This window comes from Python bivittatus, unplaced genomic scaffold, assembly GCF_059951505.1.
Source record: "Python bivittatus isolate LINGU-HERP-01145 unplaced genomic scaffold, Pbiv_v1 ctg000080_np1212, whole genome shotgun sequence".
Lineage (NCBI taxonomy): Eukaryota > Metazoa > Chordata > Lepidosauria > Squamata > Pythonidae > Python > Python bivittatus.
The window spans coordinates 3,181,557-3,195,635 of NW_028277035.1; the positions used below are offsets into that span (position 1 = coordinate 3,181,557).

Consider the following 14,079-nt stretch of genomic DNA (forward strand, 5'->3'; position numbering starts at 1 on the left):
GCGTCAAGGCAAACCATTACTAATCTGTTTCAAACTTGTAAACACTCTAGTTCTTTACACCCTTAGAAAACCAGTTTTTCCCTCTTCCCTCACTTCAATTACAGATGAAACATGTGTTTTAACAAGATCACCCCACATTCATGGATGTTTTCTTTCTCACTGGACTGACTGCCAATTGCAGTCCTCATTCTGTTTCACTCAATCCAGTTCAGGGAAAAACTCTTGAGTGCAACTATGCCAGCATGAAATTCTCACTAGGTTGCTTCTGTGGATAATGTAATTTGTAAGAAGATCTGGCATCACATAGAGAAGGCTTCTTAGTGAATTTGTTCCTCCATTAAAGCCCTCAGGAGGACTTTTTTGCAAGCCCCCCCCTCCCCATACAAGCTCACAAATATGGCGGAAAAATGCATGGAGTGTATGTGTGTGCGCGCATGTGTGTATAGGAAGGAATAGACCATTATTTGCTTCTTTTTCTAGGAAGGAAGGAAAAACAGGATGGTTAATTCCCAGAGCAGTGGAGGCTCTCAGAGGGGAATTAAATTCAGAAACTGGCCAATGTGAAGTTCTCTTTGTTCTCTCTGTTCAGTTACCAGCTGGGTTGGGCTAAGCAATGATTGGCTGAAAGTGCTCACTGCACGTTCCAGAGTCAGAAGCATGGATACCACCACACCAAATCTGTTTTGACCTGAAGGTGGTGAGGGCATATGGGCAAATGTGAGTTGCTTTTAAAGTAGACATGGAACTGTTTGCAGTTGGAACGGATGGTGGTATGACAAAGCTCATTCACTTTCATATTCAAACACATTACATACCACTCTATTGAGCTCTGGACTATCAGGATTGTTATCTTGAAAATATTCCACAGCTTTCTGGATTTTAGCCATGCAGCCTAAATACTCTTCCAGTCTCCCTGTAGGGCTATAATGGAAAAAAAAGTTCAGGAAGTAGTTCAGGAAGAAAGGTCCATCAGACAACTGATTGCTACAGAACTCTGTAAAGCTCTTTGCCATTTATCCCTGGAGACTAAAAAATAATTCTGTTTATTTTCCATCTGAAAAGCCTGCTGTCATTTACCAGGACCGGACCTTTGGTTCACCATTAATTGCTAGTTCAGGAGTTTCAATTGGCAAGTTCCTTTTGAAATACTGGCATAGATAATTGGTAAAGATCTGAGTATAAGAAGGGGAGGGGACATTTTGTGACAGGGGGCACATTTATTTATTTACTTGGTTCATTTATATACTGCTTGTTCCCAATTACCCATGGCAGTTCATCTGAGAGTACGGTATGGGATCTATCATAAAATGATTGCCACAATGGACATGGCCAGACACAAAGCTTTCCTGTATTAGAAGGAAAACAGGCAAGACTGTTTACTGCTTATCCCCTCTAGATCCCAAAAGTGTTTTGTCCTAAGCAGGTACATTCACTACCAAATACAGCAGTTGCTCACAACCTCCCATTATGATTTTCTAAGAATACCTATGGAACCTATGTAAAGGCATTCTTGGAAATAAAAATGAAACTGAGGATTAGCATTTATTTATTTATTCCATTTATTGGCCACCCACTTCATCATGGTGACTCTGGGCAGCTAGCAACAATTAAAAACACAACCAAGCAACAATTTTGCTTTACAACATGCTATCTTCCATTTTTAAAACATACTTTTAATATTTACGGTCAGGTGAAGCAAAGAGCCAGGCAGGTGGCAATGGGCTCCACACTGTTGCCTCTATACTAAAGGTGCACAACTTTTTCAGGGCTGAAATCTGCTTTTTAGTAGCATGTCAGAGTTCTACTCTCCCCAAATGTTGTGGGGCCAGAAAAACACTAAATGTCACTTCATCTCCATTTAATTAAAATATATATTTTTCAGTCATGTACTTGGTAATTTCCCTCATCTTTTTACATTAAAATTACAATTTGGAAACAACTTTTGAAGGTCTTTAAGATTCAATACTCGGGGTTTTCAAAGGCCATTGGTGAATCTGGGACTTCAGATTATGCAAATATGCCCTAATCTAAAAATATAAGAATACACAATTGTGTCAATTGGGAATCAACAAAAAGAAATAGTCTGCTACTTCACTGATCTCTAATTGAATTTCTTCATTCCTTTATTAATTAATATATATTTTGTCTTCTTCGTATATATACGTTGACTCTAACAGTAAACAATAAAACAATGGAAAGTATAAAAATAAACATTTATATTAGATCATAGGGGTAATTTTATGAAATGTATTTACGTTTCTCCCAGAAACATAAAAAGGAAAAGCACTGAGCCAGCTGCTCAAAGAGATAATTCTAAGGCTGTGAGGCTAGCTATGTTCATAACAAACTTATTACCACCTTTGATCTGAGTCTATCCACATTGGCAAATTCTAGATATGTGGATTTCAACTTCCAGAATTCTTAACAATGGATGTGCTGGCTAAAAATCCTGGAACTTAAAGTCCACACATCAGGGGAGTATATTGGAAAATATTGTTCTGATTCAACCACTTCTTAAAACAAGTGAAATTATTCTGTTTGAAAGAAAAAGAACAGACTAACTGCTTTATTACATATCAACTCACCCTTCCCTTATTATCTTCTCTGTGTCCTTTGCTACATGGTAGTAACTTATAATGTGATCCAAACAAAAGAGTGTCTTCTCTACGTTCTCTTGCAGACGCTGAAGATTTTCAGTTTGTTTATGTACAGGGATAATTGAGTTTTCAAGCTTCATCAAACGGCTTTCAAAAGATGAAAGAATTGAAACCTAAGCAAAAAAGTCAGAAAAATCTGATATAGGCAACTGAGACCATTTTCTTCAACCATCTCCATTGCTACCTTTTACTTTGCAGTTCTATCAAATAAAACACAGTATAATTCAAAATGTATAAGATAGCTATCCTAGAAAATCTTCAACATCCCTTATTAGGGCAAATGACCTTGATTGGTCAACTCAACATTCTGGAATTATTATCAAGGTTCTGAGTTTTCCATTAGATAATTCTGAAAGCAAAAACGGGAAAGAGGATCAAAACATGCACTACACTGAAGCCATGAAATACTGTCAAGATGAAATGTGAGAGGAGCTTGCTGGGATGATTTCAGGTTGCACAAAAAAGGCATAAGTTATATAAACTTACCATATTTTTTGTGAGCTGATCACTTTTTTCTAAACTCTCTCTAATGAAAGACAATGTTTCTTCTTCCTATTGTTACAAAAGGAAAAACATACAATCACTGAAATAATAAGTTCAGAATATAAAGTTAATGTAAGTTCCTAATCATATTTTGATTGCCAAACAATGCATCCCTACTCAGAGGGAAAGTAGAAATTCTTAGCAAATGGCCACCATGAGCTAAGCCCTAAGTGAGCTAGGTGCAGGAGTGGTTGTTTTTCAAGCACTCTTTTGCATACATTTCAATGTAAACTAGGTTTTCAAGATCTTGACGCGGAATAGCATGCTCTTATTAAATTGAATAGCATGCTCTTATTTTAAATACCACAGCAGAGTTTACTGGCTAAATTATACCCTGAATCTATTGTATGTGAATATAATATAAAAATAATTATTTATAAACCATAATTTATCTTTATAACTTTGGGAGGGGGTGCAGGTGGACAGAAGAACCAAGCACACTTCTCAATCAAAAGAAGAAGCTGTTTCTGATACTTGAAGGTAGTTCCCAACATTCTGGAGAAGATGGCAAGTTTCTTTTTTGAGAAGTAAAGAGAGTTAGTACAAATTATAGCTTGGAAAGAAAAGCATTTTACATTTAGGGATTGATGCAGAAGAACATTCTTCTATGCATCTCCAACAAACAGGCCTCTGCAAATGAGGATACCCTCAAAAGTGGCTCTCCCACAAATCAGGCAGCTTTGTAATGAAACAGGTAATCTTCTGACAACCTAGCTCCAAATCATTTTTACAGGTTTAAAAATTAAGATCAATGCTTGAATTGAACCTGAAAAACAACTGGAAACGAGTTATACCAGTCAATAATCTTAATTACCAAATTTTAAATCAACTGAAGCCTTCAGATTGTCTTCAAAGATAGCCCTGCCAACAGTGCTCTGCAATAGTCTTCATGTGATGCTTTCATCCAAAGCATAAATAATTGTTGCCACATCAGACTAATTCACGATCACAACCAGCAAACCAAACACTGTATAAACACATTGTTTACTGTAGCTGGCATTTTTAATATATATATTTGACAATAAAATCACCTTCATAATCATCATCCAAAGATGCAGGCACAGCTTATTATCAATAAGTATTGTGCTAATCTGATCTTTCAAATGGAATGCAATTCCTTCCAAGACATATTGATTCAGAATCCTAAGTCACATATTCTACCAACAAATAGTATATCAACTGTACTTCACTCTAAATGACTTCTGCCATGGTTTCATACAGATATTATTACATCACTCAGAGGGCAACTAAGAATTCTGTGGGACAGTCAAGGCCAAAGACTCTGGTGCTGTCAAAGCACTGTCCCAGAGCAACATTTTCTTACATTATGTAGCAGAACTGACACAATACAAGGCAATACAGTGTCTCTAACATCTTGCCCCATTAATTTGCCACATTTATTTCTAATTCTGCTCCAGTGATACTGAAATGGTTTCCAGACAAGGCTTCCATCAAGCCATGACCCTGTTTCCTTCAAAATCACCCTTATTTGCTTGCATTTTCCCACCCCCAACTCTCACCTGCATCTTGCAAGAAAATTTTCTCTTTAAATTATCCGACGGTAAGAGTCACTTGTCCTATTTCAGTGCATCCTGAAGTTATACTACAGGGATGGCTCATATTTAAATAGAGGCCATCAGATGTACTGGAAGAACTTGTAGCCCAATTCTTTGTTTAACTAGAAGTGAGACACACCATCATTCTTGGACCGATATTCTAATTCACCATTAATTGGACCATGGTGTGTTAAGTCAGTTTCCTGAGTTTGGACAACACGCTGACACAAACCACCCCCTTGGTCTCCTTCTCCCAACGTCCCGGGCTAAGAAGTGGCTGGCGAAGTGATGGGTCAGGGTCGTGCGAATCCCGCCACGAGAGGCAGAGGGTTTCCCAGCCCTTCTTCGTAGTGCCTCGGAGGCGCCCAAGCGGGACTGCGCCGCTCGGGGCTGTCAGCCCCCCGCCTCCAGTGCCAGCTTTCAGGGCGGCCCACGGAGGGCGACAGGAAGGCCAAGCCTGGCAGGGAGTGGACAGGGTGGGTTTGATACTGGTCTGATACTGAGGAGCCGGGAGAGAAGACCCTCCTACCCGCCCACCTGCTTGAGCTTCTCTTCTATTTCCCTCCTTCGGGCGGACGCCTCCTCCGTGGGAATCATCCTGCGAGCAAACCGACCAGGGAACCTGACAGACAAGGCCGGTACCACCTTCCCACCACTGTCAACGCGTCCCAACTTCGCGTCCGCCTCATTCCCCGCCCCTCTGGTCTTGAAAGGCCGCCATGCTGGGAGTGGCTCGCTTGAGCCATCTGAGCATGCGCAGCACAATGGGGCGGAGACCTAGCGTGCGCATGCCCATGCCGGCGTTCGTTTTGAATCGGTGGGAAGCGGAGTCTCTTAAACGTCGGCCATTTTGGAGAAACATCTGAGGCTGCTCGGTTTAGACGCCTCGGGGGGGAGTCGAGAAGTGGGAGGGGCTCTCGCCGCGTGGCACGTCTGGCTCGGTGCTGCTTGATAGAGCCTGTCATTGCTGAGATTGTCCCTTGAAGAACGCTTTTGTTGGGATTTCAGTGAGCGTGCTAGGTACTATGAACGAATCAATTATAGCAAACGCTTAGGTAGGTCAGTTCAGAGGTAAATCCTGCTGAATTCAGCGGGACTCACTCTCAGATGAATATAAGGTTGCAGTTGACCTTAGTTTAGCCATGTTTTATGATAAACTGTTTTAGCTCCTTTGGCAGCTGTAAATAATTTACTGAAGCAAATATCCTTATTTCCTCAAAGACTAGAGTACAATGGTTATTGTTATTGTGCCGTTGAAAATGAAATGTGAAAGGGGAAGAATGTCAGCATTTTGCTAAATAGTCATCCTTCTTCCCCAGCGTGATGTCCTTCGGAGGAGTTGGATGTAGACTGTGAATTGTAAAATGTGTAAAAGCAATACTATGTATTATGAACAATTTCTAAATGCAAATGTATTTTCTGATAGGTACACAAATACTAACTTTCAAAAATGAGCCAGAAGTACACACTGCTCTTAAGGGTACAGCCAGTGGCAAACTGGAGGGACAGCAAAATGACAATACATCTGATGCAAGTACATCAGTTGCAGTATTTGGGGGATGATTTGGTCATGTATTTGTGGTCATTTGCCCCTTGGACACCCATACAGGTTGCTTGCTCATTATCAAAGTCTAATTCAATACAAATGTTTTCTTTCCCTGAGATGCTATCATGACTCCAATTCTGGTTTGTCCCTCTTTTGTAATGCTTTAGATGTCTTAAGATAAGCTTTCAGATAAACTTGCAGAGGAGCAGAATGCATGAGTACGACAGACTTCCTGATTTTACACTTGTTTTCTAGACAGAAATTTCCCCTGACTACTGTGGACTTATTCCCAAATTCTAAAATAATCTGTAAAAATGTTCTCTGATCAAATAGAAGCAATTGAATTAGCTTCCTACAAGTGAAGGGACAGTATTTTACACACAATACAACCAATTCTCTTTACACATGTAGCATTCCTTGGATGGAAGAAGTATCAGAAAGGTATTAATACTGTACCTTTCTGTCTAGGTTAACCAAACTGAATGGTTAAAGGCCATTTGACTCTGAAACTTGCTGCGTGGATTTAGCTGACTCACGTGAAGCCAGTTACAGTATTACTGAAAAGATCTAATGCTGTAATCTCTATGTGGAGATGGGAATATGTCCCTAGGCATTGTTTCTCGTTTCTGGAGTTCACATCAATGTACCATCCTCAAAAGGTTCCTATTGACAATTTTTCTTTTATAGTTGTTTTCTTAAGGTCCAGGTACAAAATGTGTGAATGACTAGTGGGGAAAGAGAATTTTATAGCTATAAAGTAAGCTTCAAACGTTGAATAAAGCATGATGCAAAATTACTGTTCTGTGTCCAAACAGATGACATAATTTGGCTAAGTAATTCCTAGCTTAGTGAAGCCAGTAAGACGTGGCCTTTTTGTCATAAAAAAGGCACATCACATTGTTTTTTAATGGTTTTACACAAAACTGATGACAGAGTTTTTAAAAGGTTTTCTGTAAAATCGCCTTATCCACTAGGTGTCCCCACATACCAGTTTGAAAAAAGAATAGTAAAGGTTGAATGCTTTGTTTGAATCAATATTCAGTCTTACATTAGGACATGTCATTTGTAATTTAATTGGGACATTCCTTTCAGGTAGGGGGCCAGCTATTCTTGATGCAGCTCAGATAAAAGTAAATACTATGTTCTGAATCCTAATCCACTTAGCAAACAGCAGTGCACACACCACAAAAATGCGTTGGAGAATGGGGAAATGAAATACGGTACCTGGCCAAGAATTCACTGGCTCTTTCAGCTAGAGAAACTACAACAACTAGAAAGATCTTTCAGTTTAGGCCTCTGAAATAAACGGATAATCCTTATCATTTTTACGCTATGCACACTATTTCATACTGGACATATATACAACAGATAGAGCTTTCAGCTTGGAAAATCAGTAAACAATTTTTTTTCTTGAAATGCCAGATTCTTAAGTTACATTTTACACCATTTTAAAGTAGTGTCTTCCCTCTTCTTCTGATAGAATTTTTGCCATGGACACATCTAGGATACTTCATTAACAATGTGGACGGTGTCACAGTCAGGAGATGCTGTTGGCAAGTGTGGGTACACTCTTCTCTCCTCTGGTCACGGGGATCTTTCTCTTGCTTCACCCTACATGCCTCCTCCAGGATTGTGACCTAAGAGTCAGCCTATTTTTGGACACAGGCTTAATGCTTTTCGAAAAGTTGTTAAACGTGTTCAGAAATTACCTAACTGTATGTGTCACTTGTCACTCTGGCAACTTGAAAGGTGTCTAAACCCTCCATCCCAGGAACCTGTCCAAGGCTGCCCCATCATATGTTGAGGAAAGCAGTTGATCGTTGTTTTTCCTGCCAGTTGATGACATTCAGTAGGAGTAAAATCAAAGCCTGGGGAATCCACCAATGTCCCACATTAAGACTGTAAGACAGCACTTATTACTAAGGCAGGATCGAGCCCAAATGTCAGGATGGCTGCTATACTTTTCTGCTTACTCAAGCACAGGAGGATAGGGAAGAAAGAGGGAAATCTGTGCACGAGAAAACAGAGTGGTTTTTGACTCTCTACCTCTTTCTCATGCACACACAATTCTGTATTTTCACTCACTCTCACCCACTGTCAATATGTGCCCCTGCTTAGTTATTCTTCCGAGAAAGGGTTACTCTGAACAAGATGGTTTACCAATGAGACATGTGCCCAGTGAGTAATAAAAGGTTTGTGGCATCAATTTGAATGTTATGGCTTCTATTTCTTCTGGTTATTCTGTGACCATTAAATCCCCAATGTATGCTAGCAGATCTGCAGGGTGTTCCAAGAGTTGATTCTCATCTTTTCTTTTTTGTTCTATATGGTATATGTATATATATCTTTTTTTTTATATGGATTTTTTTTTGTTTTATATGGATTTGCTTCTATTTTACCTTATGTAATTCTTGCAACAGAGAAGGTGCCTGTTCTAAGGCTCTCTTATAGGGACACTTTGTTTGGTCCTGTTTGGCTTTATATTTTAAATGTATTATTTCACATCAGACAAGCATGTTTGTCTGAACATAGTGGGAATTTCTTGTAAATAAACAAATATTAATACCTTTTCAGGAACTCCAAAATCAAAGAAAAGGCTTCATCTTCATTATATTTTTCCTTTTTCCCCCTTTTCTCTTTTCCTTCTTTCTTTCTGTGTATCATGTAATTCCGAATTTATCTAAAAGCATGTTTCATTTTAGCTGTAATCATACTGTATTTTATCATGACAAAAATTGTTCCATGCATTTAGAGGGAACAGAGAGCTTTTTAAAATAATACCTGAAATTATCTTGCTAACCTTAGAATAGATTTGGGCTTCTTTTCTATTAATTTAAGCTTATATCTGAGACATTAATCACTCAAAAGATCCCTGTGCCAAGCTGTGCTAACCTGTCAATTTATAGAAAAGTGTTCATGCATTTTAGAATCAGTTATCAAGTATGACACATTTTTAAAAAGGAAGCAAGAACAAGTTGTTGATTAACTTGCAGGCCCTTGTTCTTGCTGAAACGGGACAACACAGCACCATAGTCTTCTCTAACCTGGAGGAGTCCTCCAGTACACTATTGCACTACAGTTCCCATAATTCCCAACCACCATGGCCATCAGATCTAGAGGAAGGCTGACATAATAGCCCCTCTTAAGGCTCTTTCCCATACCCTGGGTGATGTGCTTTCCTTGAGTTTCTAGAGCCATCCAACTGTCATTGTGGCAAAATAACTGTAATGCGGATGGGCTTTATATCTCTAACAGTGGCTTGTGTTTATCTGGTCAGATAACAATAGCTGTGAAAACTCCCTTTGCCTTGTGGCTCTGATAAATAAGGCGCTATTCATTTGTGGGGATTATTCATTGCTTTGCCTTGCTATATTCCTCACTAGGCAGTGTTTGCTTGAGCACGTAAATCTGAGGAATGGGTCTGCTGTCTGTTCATCCGGCATTGCGTTTCTTCCTTTCCTCTGCCTGTTTTTCAAGGCCTTCAGAAAAGGCAACAACTTCCTGGTTACTATCTGACTATAAGCATTTGAGTGTTTGGAAAGGGTGTGAACTGGACTGGAACAGAGTGGAGAAATAAGAGCTGCTGTTGTGCTACCTGCTGAAACATTTTCCTGGTTGGCCAAGGTGGCTAAGGAGAAAGAAAGCTCTTTTTCCAGAGAAGCCTGAAGATGGGAGTGAAGGGAAGAAAAGATCCCATATATTTCCTCCTCCTTGAAGAAACACTCTGCAAGATAAAGGTGAAGAGCCAAATTCTTGTCAGGCAAAATCCCAGCAACAAAGTCACAGCTGGAAGGAAGAGAAGGAGGGGTACCGGAGAGCGGAAATTAGTTGTCCCACTGTTGGCCTCTTAAAGCCATACAGAGAAGCTGCTGAATTATTAGGGCAGAAGCCCCTCCTGCCCAACCCTTAATATCACTGGTAAAAATTGGATTGGATTTTTAGCAGGGGGAGTTGGCATCCAGATTTGAAGTTTTCCTCCTATTTGTCACTGTATGTCTGGCAGTCTGTTAAAGAATATGACAGTTACTCAGTTCTGAAGAAAAGGAATTGGTTGTGATGGAGCATTATCATGATAATTGGCAGTATATAAAGTCTAAAAATATAAATATAGTATAATGTAATACACAACTTTAATCATATAATTACACCAACATGACCTATCCTGCTAACAGTTTACTCCTTCAGGAAGTGAAGGAAGCCATAATAGGATTAGCTGTTGTTGACTTGGTATTAACTAATAGGAAGCCTTCACTGAAGAAGTGGAAATAGCAAAAACATTGAGGGAAAATGATAATGCATGCTGGAATTGTTGATTTTAAGAGAAACTAAATACAGGTATAGTAGAATGTGTTTCTTGGACCTTCAAAAAAGCAAATTTTAGTAATTCAGAGCAGTGAAAAATAAGCTACATAGCAAGAGACATTAATAGGGGGAAAAGTCTAGAAGAGATGGAAATCCCTTAAATAAATCCTCAAAACACAATTGCAAACAATTTCAATGTGTAAAAAAAATGTTCTTAGGTCACTAAGGAAAAAATGTACAGGTATCCCAGAATTGTAATTTTAGGCTAAAGCTTAGAATGAACTGAGGTTGGCCAAAGGATATTAAGAATAATAATTTAAAAAAAGCCTTTCTTTTGAAAAATGAATAAATACCTACCTACCTACCTACTACCTGGTAACAAAAAGAGAAATAATTCAACTCTTACTTTAGCTCAGTCTCCTCAGAGAAGAGAGTATGTCTTCCACCTGGCAACTGTAAAAACCAGGATGAAATGGCAAGGTTGAAGCTTGAAACTGATAGAAACATGGTAAAAAAAGACCTATTTATTATGAACAAATTTAAATCTCCAGGATCAAATGAATTGTGTTCTAAGGTGCTGAAAAAACTTGCTGCTGAACTGGCAAATCCTGTGCGCATCATCTTTGAGAAATCCTAGAGAACAGGTAAAGTACCAGATGATTGGAGAAGAATAAGTGTAATTTCTCTCTTTAAAGAGGGAAAAAAGAGGATCTAGGGAATAACAGTCAAGCTGAGATCAATATCTGAAAAGATTCTAGAACAGATTATAAAGTGATTAATAAAACAAGTACTGCATTATTTTAAAGATGCTTAAGACAGTATGGATTTGTCAAGAATAATTCATACCAGGCTAATGTTATTAATCTCTTACCTTCCTTGATTAGATTGGGGGAATGCTGTACACATAACCTAATAGAATTGGGTTAAATTTTTCAATATGTCATTAATTTGTTTTAAGAAGCTGAACATACTTTATCATTTTGAAAATTACAGGTCATTGTTAAAATTCAAACAATATGTAAATATCAACAGCAGTACAATTTTCTAATTGCTTCAGTTCATTCACCAGTATATCCTTCTGTTTTTTTTATAGCTTTCTTTGTGTTTGATGCCAGAGAGATAAAGAATCCTCTTATAAAAGCTCTGCTGGAGTCCCATACTCTACATATGGAAACATAATAAATGAAATAGATTTGGAAGAAGCTCTTTCTTGTTGGCATTTCAGGCTGATGTCCTCTTGTAATAATAAAAAAAGTTCATTAAGTCTCCACTTATTCAGTCTGCAAATTCTTCTATTTACTGTTACAGTTATTGCATATGTAGGTACTCCGACTTCTACATTTATAAGATTGGTTAGCAATTAATTATAAATCATGTATTCTCAAGTAAGCTTTATGAAATGAAGAATAATAAGTATATATTTTTCCCTCCAGGATATTTGTATCTCTACACTGAAAAGAGACAGTAGTGACGCATAGTCTTTAGATATTTCAAGGGTATTTACCAGAGTTCATTTTAGATAAAATGGATTTATCTGTGTGTAGAGAAAAAAATCATGTCTTCAAGAACTAGAATATCTCCCTCCACAATTTCAAAAAGCAATTGAAACAATCTTATTTGGTACTTTATTTTGTTGTCATTTGGTCCATAAATTGAAGGAATTGTTATTTTCCAAGATTCAGTCTGAAAATACAGTATTATTAATCTCTCTTCATCATCTTGGATTTGTTTTTCCAGATTCTGTAGTAAAATTTTCACATATATAGCTACTCCATTTTTTGTCTGAGGCCAAAATTTTTTGCATTCCATCTGCCTAAGGCCACAAGTTACTAGCATTCCAATAAGTTTACCTTGGTTTTAAAATGTGTCTTTTGAAGACATATAATGTGTTTGTTCAGCCCATTAATATTAGTTGAGAATATATTAATTTGGTCCATTATGTCAATTCTCAATTTAAGTCCCTAGATTCAGGGGACCCCTCCCCGCAACACAGCCATTCACAGGGTGGGGCCAAAGCCTCTTCTTCCCCATCCATACCACCACATCCTCTAGAAATTGAAACAGAACCTTGATGGCAGCACTTGATTGGCCAGGGGTAGAGATGTGAGCATCATTTGTGTATTGATGATACTTAACTCCAGCTGGTGGATGACCTCAGCCAGAGGCTTCATGTAGATGTTAAATGTGAATTTATTTATCATATTTATATAGCTGCCCACCTCACACAAAGTTAATAGAATGTAGAGCATGAGGATCCCCACAAAGTAGAGGTCTATGGCTTTATCTTTCCTGTCCTACCACCATGAAGCTGGTCCAGAGGAAGGAGGAAAGCCACTGCAACACTTTGCATCCTACTTCCTACTCCTAGTTCAGAAGAACACCATGACTGAAGGTATCAAAAGCTGCTGAGAGATCAAGAAGAACCAGGATGGATCATCTATGTATATGATCAATGCCTTCACAGCACTTTGTCCCAATCTGAAACCTGACTGAAAAGAATCCAGATAATCCTTGTTATCCAGGATCTTCTGAAATTACAAGCTGACCCTGTTCTCAGAAACCTTTTCTTAAAAAAGGGAAGATTGGAGACAGGATGAGATTTATCTAACACAGTCAGATCCAGTGTTGGTTTCTTGAGGAGGAAAAAGACCACTGTCTCTGTAAGAGTGGTGGAACCATTGTAGTCCACAAGGATGTATTCACCACCACCTGGATCCAACCACATGTCTCCCGGGAGGCCTTTACTAACCAGAAGGCACATGGATCTAATATACAAGTAGCTGTGCTTACTGCCCCGAGGAACCTGTCAACTTCCTCCAGATTAAGAGACTTGAATTCTTCCTAGGTATCCAAGTCAGATTTGTGGATGACAAAGTTATTTTTATTTTCTGTAGGAGACAGAAAATAAAAATAACAGGGCTGAAAATAACAGAATGAAATTGAACAGAGACAAATGCAAAATCCTACACTTGGGAAACAGATGAAAAGAATTGAAATAAAACAGTATACTGTATCAGGTTTTGCAACAGTACTTGTGAAAAACATCTTGACATAGTAGTTGATTACAAATTAAATATGACGCAGCAATCTGATGTAGTTGCAAAAAAGAGAAGTGCATATTCAGGCTGCATAGTTTTTAAATCATGAAGTAAGGTTCCCCTTTATGCTGCATTGGTCAGATGCTACCCAGAGTATAGTCTTCAGTTCTGGACACCACAGTTCTGAACTCTGAAAAACTAGAAGAGGATTTGTACTCTTTTGTAGGGGCATTTATAAATATAAGTAAATAAAAACATGAGTAAACTGAACCAACAATATTTTCATTAAAATGAAATTACTAAAGGTGCAGAATCTGAAATTGGAGTATGTGTGGGGGTGTTCAGACATTTGATCTATAACTTTCGCTTCACCGTGCCCATTTTTATTACACCTTCCAATCCAAAAAGGACGCACAGATATTTCTTATGAACTTCCC

General features: G+C 38.5%; 1 protein-coding gene and 1 long non-coding RNA gene across 18 annotated transcripts in view; one reads left to right on the plus strand and one right to left on the minus strand.

The window, feature by feature from the left end:
- Positions 1-5,496, minus strand: part of EXOC7 (exocyst complex component 7) — a 46,432-nt gene extending 40,936 nt beyond the window's left edge. For 3 of the 14 annotated variants that reach the window (XM_088133387.1, XM_088133386.1, XM_088133385.1), the window contains exons 1-4: positions 5,294-5,493; positions 3,144-3,209; positions 2,586-2,770; positions 816-921 (exon numbers count right to left, since the gene is read on the minus strand). In XM_088133387.1, the coding sequence (XP_087989513.1) occupies positions 816-921; positions 2,586-2,770; positions 3,144-3,209; positions 5,294-5,353 (417 nt within the window). In that variant the 5' untranslated portion in view covers positions 5,354-5,493. Of the gene's footprint in view, positions 1-815; positions 922-2,585; positions 2,771-3,143; positions 3,210-5,293 lie in introns of all 14 variants that reach the window. The other 11 variants (XM_007435710.4, XM_007435709.4, XM_088133391.1 and 8 more) reach the window with 6 other exon arrangements.
- Positions 5,497-5,577: 81 nt separating this feature from the next.
- On the plus strand, positions 5,578-11,868 carry LOC112541554 (uncharacterized). 4 transcript variants are annotated; one of them, XR_003085554.2, is made up of 5 exons: positions 5,578-5,811; positions 7,783-7,861; positions 9,686-10,039; positions 11,156-11,248; positions 11,698-11,868. It is a non-coding gene; the product is annotated as an uncharacterized LOC112541554 (long non-coding RNA). The 4 variants fall into 4 exon arrangements; XR_003085553.2 differs by having other exon boundaries at positions 5,578-5,776; XR_003085555.2 differs by lacking the exon at positions 5,578-5,811 and adding an exon at positions 5,818-6,961.
- The last annotated feature ends 2,211 nt before the right edge of the window (positions 11,869-14,079 follow it).